The sequence below is a fragment of the Ruditapes philippinarum genome, unplaced genomic scaffold (assembly GCF_026571515.1).
Source record: "Ruditapes philippinarum isolate M1 unplaced genomic scaffold, ASM2657151v2 ctg1291_1_1_1_1, whole genome shotgun sequence".
Taxonomy (NCBI): Eukaryota; Metazoa; Mollusca; class Bivalvia; order Venerida; family Veneridae; genus Ruditapes; species Ruditapes philippinarum.
The window spans coordinates 37,342-54,543 of NW_026866015.1; the positions used below are offsets into that span (position 1 = coordinate 37,342).

General features: G+C 30.0%; 1 protein-coding gene and 1 long non-coding RNA gene across 2 annotated transcripts; both read left to right on the top strand.

The window, feature by feature from the left end:
• Nucleotides 1–10,003: 10,003 nt before the first annotated feature.
• LOC132730992 (uncharacterized) lies at nucleotides 10,004–12,536 on the top strand. Its single transcript, XM_060717087.1, has 3 exons — nucleotides 10,004–10,130; nucleotides 11,467–11,646; nucleotides 12,318–12,536. Exons 1-3 carry the CDS (start codon nucleotides 10,076–10,078, stop codon nucleotides 12,446–12,448), a joined length of 366 nt encoding a protein of 121 aa, XP_060573070.1. The 5' UTR covers nucleotides 10,004–10,075; the 3' UTR covers nucleotides 12,449–12,536.
• A 458-nt stretch (nucleotides 12,537–12,994) lies between these two features.
• LOC132730993 (uncharacterized) lies at nucleotides 12,995–17,202 on the top strand. The gene is made up of 3 exons (XR_009625822.1): nucleotides 12,995–13,335; nucleotides 13,958–14,083; nucleotides 14,625–17,202. It is a non-coding gene; the product is annotated as an uncharacterized LOC132730993 (long non-coding RNA).

A 17,202-nucleotide genomic window follows, 5' to 3' on the forward strand; every position in this document is an offset into this window, starting at 1 on the left:
GTACACAGTGTGACAGGAACATTTGGTGCAAATTAGGAACAATTAAAATGGACAATGCTCAGTATTAGACATAAGTAGTAAGAACCAGCAATTGTGTGAATAAATTATGCAAATTAGATTTTTGAGCAGCCAATAAAAGTGTTTTGCCTGCATGCAGTTAATATTAGGCAACGATTACGATGCGCAGCTTCATAAGTTGACAGACATGTTTACAATTTACCTTTCAAAAGAGTTGCTTATATATTTTTGAAATGTGTACTTCAATTATAACATATGTTCACACCTTTTAATTTGAAAGTCAGAATCAAACTGCAAAAATTTAATTACATGTACTATTTAGAACACGTTTTAGTAGGATTTTTATAATAATGATAATTATCGTCGTTCAATAATTAACAGCCAATTATTCGTTGGTGCGTTTGTTTATTTAATTGCATTATTTGATGGTGAAACTTTGTTAAATAATAACATGTGTATTTATTAAATCTGTGAAATATTGTAATTACATATAGATGAGACTTTAATGAACAAATCATTGTTTGGAGTAAAGGGCAACACTTGCCTGAGGTGGTGCGACCGGTAGACGTTGATTTTTTTTTTTTTTTCTTTATTTTATTTTTTTTTTGATATTGTTACGTATTATGAACCATAAAAAATGTCCTCTACACCTCCTGTGAAAATTAAATTGTCTGGTCAATACTTTATTATATTAATATTTCCCAACGATTCAACTACATTTATCATATATCTAAAGATGTGGGTAAATGACATCACGCGCACATGTTTTTATACGGCCAATACACAAACATGGCCGCGCTTTTTGATTTGTAGAAATCGGTGATTTAGCGATTTAAATTTTGTTATCATTTGTTTAATATTATTATTTGGCGGCAGGAAATTTGCAGATTTATTATTTATAGTATTCTTTTTCTGAAATCAAGTTTGTATTCTAACCTTGTCTTTCCCTTTAAATGTTTGTAAATAAAAATTGTATGAATGATATTTAATATCTAAAAGGAGTGTTTGTCAAAGAAGGTTATAGGACAAAATCTAAATGGAATAGTTGTGATTGTTCTATGATGTTTTGTGTTTCTAAACACTGTTATGAAGGCCACATTTAAAATTAAGACATCTTATTTGTTTTCTGTGATGGTATATTTTCATGTGGTACCTTCTTTAAATAAAAAAATGTTTTTATTAATATAAAGAAGATTTAAGTGACAAGTTTTTAGCTGTAAAATTGAGATGAATTAATTATATATTTATAATTGATTTGTAAATGGTTTTTGACCTGCTATTGATAATAAAACATGTTAAATTGTCTTAGATATTAAAAGACTGTCCCCACTCTTTTAAGAATTGAAATTTACCAATTAATTCCGAAATTTTCTCTTGAAGCACATTGGTTATATTGATTAAACAAATGAAGTTAAAGATGAAATCTAAAACAGCTGTTAAAAATGTAGAATCATTTTGAGTTTTAGCTGTTCAACCATCATTAACCTTGGATGAGCATAAGGTCACTTTAATAAGAACATATGAACGATGATAACACTAAAATGTTTTATTTGTAAAACCATTTGGCAGACTACAATAAGAACAGACCGAGACCCTTACATAGAAATTAACAAATATTTTAAATGCTAATCCCTACAGAAATTAAACAACATTGGTTCGAGTCTATCTATGATTTCATCATTAAATAATAGCGAATTTTAACGAACAAAGGAAATGAAAAACGAAAACTACACAAGCTTTAAAGAACAGGCTTTGTATGAACGCATCTGCGGATGTTTCTGAATTCAAATTTTTACCATTTTATGTTTTAATGTTAAATTCTGTTTTAGCCGGTGCTAGGGGGCATGGACGGTAATTGGAAATGGGCATGGATGGTAATTTGTATTTCCAATCACCGTACATGAACAGGCTCAATAAAACCTAGCCTGCAACATTTTCAAATTAATCGTGTTAGTTTTTCAAAAGGAATTTTGTTTCTTCAATTTTGTTTGCGGTAAGCCGCTTTTTAATTAGTTATAACAACTTCTGGAGAGACTGGTCATTTTGAGCGAAAACAGCCAAATTACTAACTCTGATTAGCTGCTGTTCAGTACAAAGTAGTTCTCAAAATGTATGAATGTAACAAACAATTACCAATGATTCGAAGATTTTCATGTGCTGGGCCATTATATCATAATGTAATTTTATGATTACTCGAATGAGATTGTGAGAATAAACATGTTTAAAATATTAACATATGCTTGTATAAGAACGCCCGATGTTGCTTCGCTGAATTCCGTGAACAATCCAAACTTTTCGCAGCGGTTACTTTTCTTTATCAGTACAGTTTACGCCGAATAATTTAGGGGAGATCACTGCGTGGTGATTGTGAACAATTGTGTTTTCGCGGTTTCGAGTGATAAGGTCGTAAAACGTGCAAGTGTAATTTCATTTTGTATTAGGCTTAACTTATACAAATAAATATATGTCAATTATTTCTATGTATTTTACTTTATATTACAAATGTTTATAAAGTATTTGTCGTGAAGAAGTGCATGAGTATATCTGCATAAATTACATTTGCGAGACGAAGACAGAGGTTTTCAACAAGCGTGCAATTTTCCACGAATAAGGTATGATTTTACTTTAATCAGTTTAACATTATGTTTTACATTAAAACGGTATGTGAGTGAATTAAGCCTGAACGATCACTGTCTTGTACGAGACCTACTTTCGCTTGGTTTGTTTACATGAAGGATAAAGGATGTTTTGATATTTTTCACATATCAGTATTATCGCATGCATATTAGATTGCATTTTACTGTTTGATACATGATTAGTCTGTGGATGGTAAATAACCTCATTTTCAGTTGTTGTGGCTTGTAAATGTATTTCATGCAGGACTTTTTTTAGTTGCTGCTATATGTAAGTGTATAAATATATTATATTATATGGACTTCCTTCTTTTCCACACTATGTAACCCACTAGACTCCATTTTAAACCTTGTTCAGTATTCAGATATTCAGAGATGGATTGATTTGCAACATACTGATTTTCTCATGGTATAAATGCAAATTTGATTTTAAATTACAGATATGTATTGGATTGATATTGTGTTGAATTTACATGGACTTTGATTTACACTAAAAAATACATGGACTCTGAATTGCACGGGATTTCTCATGGAATATGAAGCACACTGAATTTCACATGGAATTTGAATGGCACTGAATTCCTCGTAGCATTCGAATTGTGCTGAATTACTCATGGTATTTGAATAACCGATAAACAGATTCCGAACTATCAGACGACAGGCTATTTTTATCAGTTGAGTTTCAAGTAAAGTTAACCGGTTACATATCTCTCAGTATAAAATGGTGTGATAGGCGGTTGTTTTAACATTAAGTACCTTCGGTGTCAAAAGGGGGAGAATAGTCGGACTAGCTATGCTTTGCCGTTTACAGCACTTTCAGTGCTTTGGTTTGCTATTCCTCACATTTTTCTTGTGATTGATTAACTCAAAGTAATTGATTATAGATGATCTATACAATACAGTTCTAACTTTATGGAGATGAGATCCCTTTACATTTATTTCTTACTCACGTGACCTCTTCTGACGCTCAAAATAAATTACATTTTAACGTACTAAACCAGAAAACAAAAATAACAAAAGATAAGAAAACATAAAAAAATAATCAAAACACGACAGAAAATAACAACAGTGCTATAACATATTTTTTATGTTTGTTTGAATGATTGAAGAGGTTTATTATGATGCATAATATGTTAGTTTTAAAGCAACACAAATTTATGAAATTTTAAATGTAAGTCGAACGTAATAATGTTTACATCATTCGGTCCATACCATAATGATATAATGGGTTTTAAAAGTTATTTAATTATTACATTTTGGAATTGATTGCAATTGATTTAAAAAAAATGGAATGGACAAGTAAATCCGTGTAGACTAGTGGTTAAGAGCGCTCTGATTATGAAAATGGTGTTCAAGACAGCAAATCCGCATGTTCTTTTGTATGATATTTTTATGTAAACGTTCATTTTCTCATCAATTAACCTATAATAATGACATGGTTTTATTTAAAGCAACTCAATTTGCACATATTAAAATACTTTTAAAAAGTTAAAATTTATTATAGGGATCAATTTTAGGACTTACTCTACTCTTGTTCCTTATAGATAATAAATGATATCGTTACAGACATCAAATCAAACTTTAATCTTTTTGCAGATGATACAATTTTGTATATGATTGTAAATCCTCAAGTAGTAACAACAACTCAAACTAGGCTAACAAATGGCTTTGCTATCCAATCGTAATAAATCTGAGTCAATGGTAATATCTCAAAAGATAAATTAACCTTACCATCCCCCATTTTCTATGTCTAATGTAAGCATCCCTTTGGTTGAATCTCACAAACATCTATGCTGTTTTCTTTCAGATGATGCATACTTGCATGAACATATTTAACCACGCTTAAGGCCCGTTCATTTCAAGAAAAAAATTACTAGAATACAAACCATGATAACTTACATTGATATGAAGATACTCAAAAATAAATTTATTTTGTTATGTTTTAGTCAGGTCAGGTATTATATAAGAATGTATAAGACATTATAAAAAGTTAAGAACATATTTCTTACATTAAAAACAAGGCTTGGTAATGAATAAATGTAATGAGACGTCTTAAGTATTTGCATGATCGCTGATCATTGGAGGTTATCTATTTGCTTTTATACGGCCAGTTTTAGAATATGCTGATGTTGTTTGGGACAATTGCTCAAATTATGATAAAGAAAAACTCGAAAAGATACAGCTTGAGGCTGCAAGAATTGTAAGTGGATGCACTTAACTTGTTTCAATATGGTAGCATGCTGATGCTATTTGGGACAATTGCTCAAACTATAAAAAAGAAGAAATCGATGAGAAACAGTTGGAGGCTGCAAGAATTGTAAGTTGGTCTAATCGTGTCGGAGCTCTATCACGAAAGATATTTGGAGAGTCTGGCGGAGCGACGTCGTAAAGAAAAAATAATTGTATTCTTTAAGATAATAAATGGGATTTCTCCTGAATATCTGTGTAATCTTGTTCCTAATACAGTAGGTTAAACAAGTCAGTATAATCTTCGTAATTCCACAAACTTTCAAATTATACCTGCAAGAACCTCTCTGTACGCCAAGTCTTTTGTTCCTTCAACATAAAAAGAATGGAATGAGATACCACCAATGTACGAATATACAGACTCATTAAACAACTTTAAGTCTCTCCTTTGCAAAGCAATTCTTTATTCTATTATGGTGACAGGAAATATCAAGTACTTCACACGCGACTCCGAAGAAATTGCAGCTCTCTCAATCAACATTTATTTTAAAAGAATATTGTTCAATCGCCCCTTTGTCAGTGTAGTGAAATTGAGTCAACCTACTACTATTTTAGGAATGTCAAAGATTTGATCACATAAGGCACATTTTGTAAAATACAATATTAAAAATTATAGCTCCATGTTAAGAGATCATCTTGTTCGGAACGGAATCCAAATCAGTTGATGCAAATAAGATTATATTTTCCGCAGTTCAGTAATATTTCAAACAAAGTAAGAGGTTTGAAACATGATTTATTGAAACATCATTTATTCATTTTCACAGTCGTTTTTTACATTAAATTTGTATTCTCCAGAACCAGTCAAAGCAAATCAGTCCTTAATGTACTAGGATAACGTTATAATTATAGCATATCTTACCACTTATTACATATGTTTGAATATGTATGTATCTATAAGGTTTTCCCCCTAACATATTATATGAATTCATACACATTGGCTCAGTAGATTGATGCCATCACTTTGTTGTACATTTAAAATACAGTCAGAGAAGAAAAATATAAGAATTTCGTTCTAATCCATTTCAACATTGTATATATTGAAAGAATGTATATTATATGCTTAAACTAAAATTGAATATACATTTATCTATTGTTTCATTATTTCATCAAACATGTTTGAATGCTATTTATTCTTCCTAAAGCTTCGAATTTAATTTGCTACATTTTCATCAATTTATGGCAAATTTGAGAAGCGAATTCAAGCTATGGTGAAAATGTTGTTACAAGTAAAATTATTAAACATTTCCTAAAGCCCTTTATAATCACAAAAAAATCATCAATGTTTTTTAACATTTGCAAACAAACAATCTTGACATTTGTGGTAACCTGGTAAAAATGATGTAACAAAAACAGCAATTTTTCAAAATAATTATGCAGTTTACAGACCTTTTTTTACGGCATGGTTCGTGGCTGTGAAAAATCGATCGGAAGTAGTATTTTCTCGCGCATGCACAATCTGCGTAGGGCAAAATGAGCATCGATCGCTCTACATGGAAATATAGTTTAAGGTGGTAAGAAGAAAATTATAATAAATAGTTTTTTATTTTATCAAAAACATAAAAATGGCATTAAAACTTTGTGGCAAGGTTTGCCATAAAAATGCATAGAAAAGATGCTTGTTTAAGAATTTAAAGCTAACGATTACGAACTTGTCATTTACATTTTTGTAAAAAATTGAGGAAAAATAGGCAATTAAAGAGGTCTCTTAACTTATTTGTTTTGAAAATAGTTCATATGAAAACTAAAACATTTTAATAATCTATAAAATCGAGGTTATTTATCATTCGTTAAAGTTTGACGTCACATAGATATATTTACATATTTTTTTCAAAATTTTGAGAAATTAAGAAGGGTAGTGGGTAATGGAATAACACACTTTTTATCACCCGGTTCCCGTAACACATGTAAATGCACGTCACACTTTTTGTCACTTCTCAAAATCAGTAAACATTGATGAAATTGGTATATGTAAAAGTTACTTAAACAAGCAATTGTCATAGTATTGCAAGCAATCCATAAGTCCCCTACCGGTTAGAACCCCAGCAACATTTTGAAGGGCAATTGGCCATTCTCTAATGTTTCATTTTTTCTCTTTTTTTAGAAAATTTGTTGGAAAAGTTCTTGAAAAGTGATCACAGGAAACAGTTTTTATAAACAGACAGACTGAAGGACACTCTAAAAATATTTTTTCAAACATCCCTATTACCAAAATATAACATTTTTAAAAGCAAAATTCTAAAAGAGGAGATAACTCTTGAAATAAAGATCTAATTTGTCAAACATGATATGAGTGTAATAGAAAACAATTAGTATTGAAGCTGTTCATAATGAATGTTTATTTTATGTTTGAAGTAAATGAAAAGTAAAAGAATAAATATGAAAAATTCAGAGATTCAGGAAAAGATAATTCTAGAAATAAGGATTCTAGATTGATAAAACTTGTCATATTATTATGATGTGGGACTTTGAAGTAAATCCTATAAGAAATGAAGAAGTTTGAGTAAAATTAACCAATTTGTCGAAAAAGTTCAACGTTTAACCTTAAGTCCACTCCAGTAAACCGTTAATGGACTTATTACGATTTTCATAATAATATTGTGCGTGATTAACGATGTCATGGTACTCAACTGTCCAATGCTAAATGATATTGAAATCTAGCTGGAAATAAACTACCGTTCACCTGTCAATCTCTTTGGCACTTCATCGCCTTCCAATCCTCTTATTCAAAGGGAGTGTACAATAGAAATTGTGTAATATTTAATACAGGGGTAATAACATTTAATCTTTAACACCCAGCTGTTTTAATTTAAATTTCAGAAGGAAAAGTCGTCTAATGATATTTTCAAAAAGATAACTGTTGTACAAACGTTTTTTATTTTGTTGTTTTTTAGTTTTCATTGAATTATCATTAGTCTCTCATAGTTTCGCATACCTGTTATAGATACAAAATAATAAACGTTTCAAGTACTTACAGCTTTTCGTCATCCGTAAAATTGCTTTTTTCTGTGCGACATTACTTGAAATCAAGTCTATTAAAGCCTTTAAATATAATGAAAACTTATTGTTATCGTCATTGCGTTTTTGCCATACGCAGAAGGCGCATGCACGCTTTGTTTCGGTCGAAATTATAACCAGCAAAACATTAACTGTTCTCAATGGTTAATACTATAATAGTAGTAGTAATAATAATAATAATAATAACAACAACAATAATAATAATAATAAAAATAATAATAATAATAATAAAAATAATAATAAAATAATAATAATAATAATAATAATCATAATAAAACGAAAAAAAAAAGAAGAAAAAAACCCAACAAAAACAAATTTTAACTTTTTGTTTTGGATATACTAGTAAGACAATGTAAATCTAAAATAAACCACTAGATTCTACATAAAACTAGATTTTATTAAAATAACTCTAATATGAAATAACCCGCTAGATTTGACATTAAATCAGACCTTCTGTAATACTATTGATCTTTAACTTACTGGATCTTATAAGATAATGATATACTAACAGATTTTACATAAAAACGGTCTTTTTCAATGTAAATAAAAATATATAACTATACCTTAAGACGGATCTTCTCAGGTTATGTTATGTTATTTTGTTACAAAACCCTATATTTTTCATGAAATCGGACCATTTGAGGTTATAAAATATATCACTAGATTTTACATTAAACCGATCCTTTTAATCAAAAAGATACCACTTCATTTATCACAACACCGGACCATATGGTAGTCTTAAATGTATCACTAAATCTTTAGATAAATCGGACATATTGAGACATCATTTTACTCAGTTGTTTTACGTGAAATAATCGCAACTTTTCAGTATCAAAAACATTTACAATTATGAAGCGTTGAAGCAAATAGTTTGGCTCGTTTTGTTGCTATGATCATTGATTGTGTAAAGCAATTTAGATTTGTATTGTAGTTTCACAAAATTTTCTATGTAAAACTACTTTTCACCGAGGTTGATATTTTGTTATTATTATCATATTTATCTCAAGTTTAATTGTTTGAAGATTCAACTGACTCATCTCTAGGATCTAAGTCCTAAATAATAATTTATGCAGTATCTGTCAGTTTAAAGCTCACGCACCAAAAAATAATATATGTTTTATAATTATGCTAATAGTGTAGTTTGTAACAATGTCCATTGATGAAACAACATATCATTAACATATTGTCAAATTTTCAGGTTTTAATTATCTTTTAAGTACAAAACCACAACAATCACAAAACAAGTCCGAAATTCTAGGCCGCTAAAACTATATTATATCATAAAGATAGGGTCGACAAAGAAACGATTGCAGTGAAATTCTCAAAGTCTGTAAAATATGTTCAGCTTGAGACATTGAAAATGAATATAATTTTTATTATTATATGTGAGAAATCCAATGTTTAACGGAACGATTGTTATCAAGACTGTTAATATATATATATAGACTTATATAAAAGACTGTCATCAAGACTGTAAATATAACTTTTTACTTTGTGATATGTAATACTTAATACATATTGTGTGTCTTTTTATTGTGTTTTTTTCCATATTATTTTACATGTAAGAGCTGCTTACTTTGCGTTTTCATTATATAGTGTAATCATTTTTTTTGTGGACAAGGAGCTATGCATATGTCCGAAAGAAGAAAAAAATGTTCTGTTCTGTTCATAAAATTGCACTTGATTTATTTGATACTTATGTCAATTAAACAGTTATAATTGTAATAAGTAGACTAGTAACAAGTTGAGAATTTTTCAATCAATCAAATATAGCAATTCTTCGTTGCTGTATGATTTTTTTTTATCGCAAAGGTAATTATTATTCTTCACAAATGGTCAGTCAACGCTTAAATAAAAGCATTAAAAAATAATTCTAAATTTAAATTTATATTCAATATCTACCGTTAGAAAGTCCAAAAGTAAATATCCATTTTTTTAAAGTAACACTTGTATCGATGTATATTTTATTTCCAGATGTACATTTGAAAAAAAATTGCTTCGCCTTATTTTTACAGTTCCACTGAGTAGATTTAGAATAATTAAAAAAAAAACATTAAAAGTTCATCAATAACAATGTATAATGGTTTTTAATGTGAAGTAAGACGGTATATCATATCGATTTGGAATAATAGAGCTGGATATTATTTTAGATAACAACATTTATGGATATAACGATGATGTCAAATAAAGCTATGTTCCTATTGATTCTGCTTTTACGTGAGTTATAAGGTTTTATTTTCAAGTATTATTTTGTAAAAACCTAATTAAACAAAAATCCTATTACATCTTCCAAAACGTTATTTATTGTTATATATCTTGTTTAGTTGTCAAATTATTCGCAGCCAGGTGATAAGCATATAATGTTCTAAATCGATTATTACAACATTAAATTTGTCCTCTATGAAGTAAGAAAAACATTATTTTTTGAAACGTAAAGGGATACTTAGGCAAATGAATGACAAAAAATTTAAATTGATCTTATTTGCTGAAATCCTAGCATGAATTTCTGTATAAATACTATATATGTGGGCTTATATAGAGGATATGTGTTTAGTTCAGTGTAAGATCGGAATATATTTCACCGAGTGAGCACCAAAAGGTATATTTCACGAGTGTTCACAAGGTGAAATATATTTCGATCTTACACTAAACTAAACAAATTTTCTTTTTATCATATGCAAATAAACGTTTTAAAAAGACATTAAACATAATACTGAATGAAAAGCGCGCCAAATGATAAAACAACGTGACGTCATTTACGACATCACGTCATTAAGTTGGTACCCAGTACTGTGCACGCTAGTATTTCACTGAAACAACGTAAGGGGCTTAAATTCAAAACAGTGAAATTATCAAAGTGGTAATTTCACTGTTTCAAACACTGATATATTTATATAAACCACCGAAAAGCATGTAATAAAGCGTAATAATATCCTTATATGTTGAAGGACATTAAGACACCGACAGAGTCACCGATTAGTTTTAAAACAAGTACTGTAACATAAAAAACTCTTGAAATTACAGTAACATATATTTTGGATATTGTTAGATTGAAATAAGTCTTAGTCATTCATTTGACAGGTACTTAAACTTATAAACAGTTCACTATAACAACTTTAATAGTGAAATCTAAAGTATCTAACCTGACCCACGTGGGTTAAATTGAGAAACCACTTTTGTTTTCTTTATAAGGAGAAACGTTTTGTTTCTGGGACTGCTTAGTGTATTCATTTCGACGACATTTATAGAATATTGAAAGTAAAACTTAAATCGAAGGAATGAATTTTTGCCAGTGTCTCCCTATATTGTCCCTTTAGGACAAACATATATTTTTTGTTAAGAAATTTTCAATTTTTATTCCAAATTGCTGAATCTAGAATCAATGTGAGGAAATTGTACCAAAGACTTTTGTAACATCTTACTTATAATATTGATATAAATATAATTATAGATTTCATGTTATTTATAAAAATAACTAAACCACTGGTCTTATGTATTTTATTCGTCGAGTTCGATGTTTATTAAAAATGTTAAATTGTCGACTTTACTTAAGAATTTGAAAAAGCAGTGGCAATTCACGCTGAAATAGAAGAATTAATTGAACAACAACAACAGGATGTCGTTATAACAACAGAGGCATTAACAAAGAGTGAAACTCAAAACATCGTCATCGCAAAAGAGATTTTCCCAATACAAAATCTTGACGTTCATGGCGACCCTGGGACCGAGTCCGGTATGTAATCACAAAAGCTTAAAAAACTGTCAACTTTTTATTTTCAGTTTTAAAATGATGTATCAAGCAAACAAAGAAACAAACGAACGAACAAAGCAATTAAAATAATTACAAGAACAACAAAATATTTTTTTTATTTCACATTTCACAACCGGGTCTGAAATTTTCACGTAATTTTGATGTTTTAATGCTTCCGACCGATCACCCTTTCAGATATTAAAACACCATAGCCGCAAATCTTGTCCCGTTCTTCACTTTGATGTTGTTATAAATTTTTCCGGTCCTTCGGGAACCATTGTGTCAAACACTTTAAAGTGTTTAGAATTTAGTAACGCTAACGTCGGTGCTTAGGAGCACGAGGGATGTTGCACGTTTTTATTTACCTCATGTACAGACTCAATCAAGTCTGCAGTTTTCATGTAATATTGCTGTTTTAATGCCTCCGAGGGAACAATTTTTCCAGATATTTTGCTAAAATAATTGTATTGCTATAATCTTCAAGTTTCTTTTTTGAAATCTTAGAAGCAATTTTAACACACGTTTTTGTATACACTTTTCTTGTTTTTTTTAAAGATAGTATACATGTTCACTTAAAACGGTTCCCATAATTTATGCCTGTTTTTATTTCAAGGCTTTTGTAAGTGGTTTTACATGAAGATCGATATTTTCAGTGTGTAAATACAGGGGTGAATGTGGTGGGTCTAGACATGGACCTTGTCCCGAAGGCTCGTCGTGTGAAAATATTCCTGGCATACAGGTCGGCTGGTGTTGCCAGACTGAACCTCAGACAAGTAAATATTAAATGTTATTAAACTTTTCATATTTATTTCAAGTATTAAAGCGTAAGAAAATCATATGCATGTACAACAAGTTTAATGAAGAAAATGAAACGATTACTTAAATGTACAATAAAATAAAAAAGGTTAATTAGAGCAATCTGTCGCATGAAAAGCCATCAATGAGTAATGATCAATTGTAATTACATCAATTTAAATTATGTAAACTATAAGAACTGTGTTTAATATTTCTCATTTAAAACGTAGCAGTGACCTGGCCAACAGTTGAAGCGTTGGTATGAAACCTCTTGGGGTTTTCTTCCCTAATAATTTAAAGAAGTTAAAGGAAAGGTGTTTAAACTTAACATCAAGCTATTATCATAATGACCTTTAATAATATGAAAACTTATAATGTATCGGGAAGCGAAAGGAACTTTATATATTCCAAAAATTACAAAATGCACAGCATGGTTGGAAAAAGTATACTTAGGAAAAAAAACTAAATAATAAAAAGATGAAAATCGTTGAAGCTTTTTAATATACTTTAAATTCTTATATTTGATTTCAAACGTTCCGAAATAGGTCAACCATTGACGACACAGCAAATATCAAACCGCACCAAATCGAATATCCTAGTGGAAAAACGAAATGGCAAACAGATCAACAAACTGTTTCGTCCTTTTAAAGCTGTTCCAATGATACATACATTATCACAGACGTTGAGTGGACAGGCAAACCCACCAGTGAATAGCCAAGAATCATACACGCATTCAGATCTTAGGAGCCAATGTAATGGAACGCCAGTAGGAAATTGCGGTGGTGGTTTAAAAGAAAAGTGTCCGCCACATAGTAAATGCTCGTTTGTGAACAAAGTGACAGGTACTGGGATTTGCTGCAGAACGAGGCCGTGTTTGTATATACTTTTATTTCTATTTGATAATGATTTTTTATGAGCACCTCGATTTTTTTTCACCAATCGTTTAATTATACATAGATCTCTACCTTACCTCTTGTTGTAAATAACAATTCTACTTTATAATAGTTTTATTTGTTAAAACATAATGTCATATAAACAAATTATGTCACTTCTATTAATTATTTCTTATAAAATATAGAAATTCTAACACGACTCGCATTTTGCCCTATTGAATATAGAAGAACTGGAAATGTGTTATTATGCAATAAAATCACTGTTGACCTTCTATATTTAGATAGCTGACGTAATCATTATACATGTAACGTAACCACTGAAAAATCGATGCGCGAAAAATAAGTACGGAAACAAATCAGGCGCAAATTTTCTGAATATCAGGGACGACAGTATTTATATATTGATGTCGTGTTATAATCGAAATAATATATCGAAATCGGCGATTTTATCGCTGGATAACATCACTGTTTGTCGGTCGGATGCGCATCATTATATCACTTGGGCTATGTTCTATGGGATAACTTATTTCTTAAGCAATCTAATATTTGTTCCTACAAAGCGGTTTTGTACGATTAATTGTAAGTTGTTTCCACTTTCATGACAGCATGTCTATACGGGTACACTGGGACTTGTAGTCGGTTCAGTGGACAACAATGCAGGGCAGGAACAGTATGCAAGTATTTACCAGGAAGCAAAACTGGATGGTGTTGCAATAAAGGTCCTGAAAAAGGTGCAATATTTTGTGTCACAGACTTGCTTTAACAATGGAATTAAAGAAATGCATTAAGTTTAGTGACACAATTATTTCTTTCTAATAACGTAATATAAGGGGAAGAGTATTTTCCGTTCATCCATTAAATAAATATGTTAAAAATATTTGCGGTAAACTAATAATATACATTTTCTGTTAACCGATTAAAACTAATTTTATTTATCATCCGTTTATTTTTATGTATTTTTTGTTTGGCAATGAAATTTATATCAAAGTCAATAGATGTTGCTGTGTGATATATACCGAAGCATAGTATTAAAAAAAGGCTTCGAGGCATTTTGATTTATTATTTGAAATCAATTTGCGTGTAACATTTTTATGAGCTTGCCTGTGATCGTGTCTCGACCAATCACAATAACGGGACATTGTTATTTATAAGTAAAATAAAATAAAAAAAAACTTTGAATTTTACTTGGGCCGTTGATAGTATGCATTATGAACTAAATATATCGATCCAAAAGGTTTGCGTGTAATATTTTAAAACGTTCTACTGTTTCAGCATTCTGTCCATCAGGAGAGGTTGGAAACCCCTGCTCTTCTTTTCAACCTTGCAATACCGGGTCTGAATGCAGAAATGGCTTTTGCTGTCGAATGAAAACTTGTTCAAACAAATGGGTAAACGAGGGCAGCTGCAACATTTATCCTGGTGCGCCAATTTGTCCAAAAGGAACAAAATGTATAAACGGCTCCTGCTGTCGTTTACCAGAGGCAGTTTGTCCTTCTGGTATTATTGAATCCTCTTGCTCTTTATCCAAACCTTGCCGACAAGGATACGTGTGTAGATTCGGAAATTGTTGTCGTGTTTGAAACAGCTTTGTATATTGATTGATTGCTTGATTATCATGAAGAAGAATACACAAAATTGTCATAAGCAAAGATGCCAAATTGTGCATATGTGATTATATATTTAGTTTTATATATTTGACATTTGGAGCAACTGGAGTGAAAGCTTTTATGGGAAATAAACACTGTATGTAAACATAGTAATAACGCATAGGTTAGTGTTTAATGATACGTATTTAACAAAATAATTGGTCAAGAGTGTCGCAGGCCGCAGGCACTCCACCAATTAGTTTAGTTAATTTTGTTAATGCATGTTATTAAGCATTAACCTATTTAATGATCAACATTATTTTTTCAACCAAAAATGCATTTCTCTTAACTGAACTGCGGATAACCCCGCCCTTTTCACACTCTTACATGTGGCATATAGATAAGTGGCCCTTTCAACATATAACCAGGCACATTTTTTAATGTCTTATAAAGATTTTTAGGATGTATACCTATGTCAGTAAGACTATCATGTTTTTATGAAATGTGTGAATGAAAAAGCGGGAAAATAATGCAATAAGCTAAACACAATGGAGTTAATACAGTCAGCAGATTTTAACAGACATTTTTCTTACAGTTAAAGGTATATCTAAAAGCTACTGTGCAATCATTTGTCTCTCCGTGCCCCACATGTATTACCTATGTAATAAATTTGATTGTATTCACCTGACCTTGCCTAATTATTTTTTTTACGTTGACATAGTTTTGAAGACAAAGTGTTGAATTGAAATTCCGCAATACCTACATATTTTACATTTCAGAGTGCAAACCACACCTCTAACTCCTCCCTAATTTAATGCATTATTGAGATTAGTTTGACTGGTTAAAATATAATTAAGTAAATTCTATTTAGTTATTTCACATTGACCAAAGAAAGACTTAGCAGAAATTTAAAAAATACTGCAATGCGATTGGCAAAAAATAATGTTGATCATTAAATGAACGAAATTCGTATGAAATTCAATCAATTATCATTTTTGAAATTGTATATATGGTACATTTTATAATTTATAATGTATGGGGATTTATTAGAAATACAATATTACAAAAATATAAATTGAATCAATTACCAATATTTGAAGCTCACATCACACACTTATGATTAGCAGTGAGTTAAGCTTAGGAACAGAGAGACAAATACATTTCTTTATTGTTCAATGATTTTAAACAGTTAAACTTGCATATCAGACTGCTGGATTTACAGTGTTCTCACCGGTGCTTGATATATCCATTTCCACCAACGATGAAAGCTGTCTGTAAATCTTAAAAAAAACGTCATACTGGCGGATTTTATAAATGAGCTGCATTCTTAGAATGAAATCATTTCGTTGGTTATGAATACTATTAGCATAAGATTATTATAAAGTACATCATATAAATTGAAAGAAGCACTTTTACAATTAAATTGAAAACTCGCCACATATTTGTCTTAAAGATTTTAAGATTTACGAATAGAAATATAATACAAATGTAGTAACAAATGTTTGGCTATTTTTATCTATTTACCGGAGGGAGTATATGCATAAAAAGAACAGCTGCATTTGCATGTTGTTAGCAGTTGTTTGCAGGTTTACAGCGAATATTTTCTTTTTTATGTAAAGAGACATAAACACGATTTATATTAATATATAAATGTTTTAGGTATCATTATTAAGACAGCAAGAAAAACATGTTGCATTACTTCGTTGTCGGGTTTTTGACAGGTCCATAGAAAAACAAAGATAAACAGAATATGATGAATGTATTTGTTAACATTTTTTATTGATATAATTTGCGTCTTATGTTTATCGCAAAATTTGTTTATTGTACGACATGCACAATCAGTTGAAATTTAAATTTCGTAATAACGTTAATTGCGGCATATTATGATTAACAGCTGCCGTAAATACTTTTTGTATTTGATATATTCCTCATTAGCTTTTAACTAATGGACATTGAAAAGGAATAAAACGAATAGCATTAACAATTATCTCTATGTCTTTTTTATGTATTAATATTCCATTAGATAATTCGTTGTCAAAATAGAAAAATAAATTTTATAAATATACGAACGAACAAATTTTGTTGTTCGAAACCTACGTTACTGCCTCCAGATATATACAATTATGAGTTAATGTTTATACAAGTACATTTCAAACTATATAATTGAAGATTTGTACCATTTTATTCTGCACATATGGCTAACATTTTTCTTTCAATTTTAAAATATAAACATATATACAAACTAGTTTTGTTATTGTAATATG

Coding starts and splice junctions, on each gene's coding strand:
- LOC132730992 (XM_060717087.1), top strand. CDS start 10,076: ATGGATATAACGATGATGTCAAATAAAGCTATGTTCCTATTGATTCTG. Junction 10,131..11,466: donor CCTATTGATTCTGCTTTTAC/GTGAGTTATAAG, acceptor ACTTTACTTAAG/AATTTGAAAAAGCAGTGGCA. Junction 11,647..12,317: donor CGACCCTGGGACCGAGTCCG/GTATGTAATCAC, acceptor CGATATTTTCAG/TGTGTAAATACAGGGGTGAA.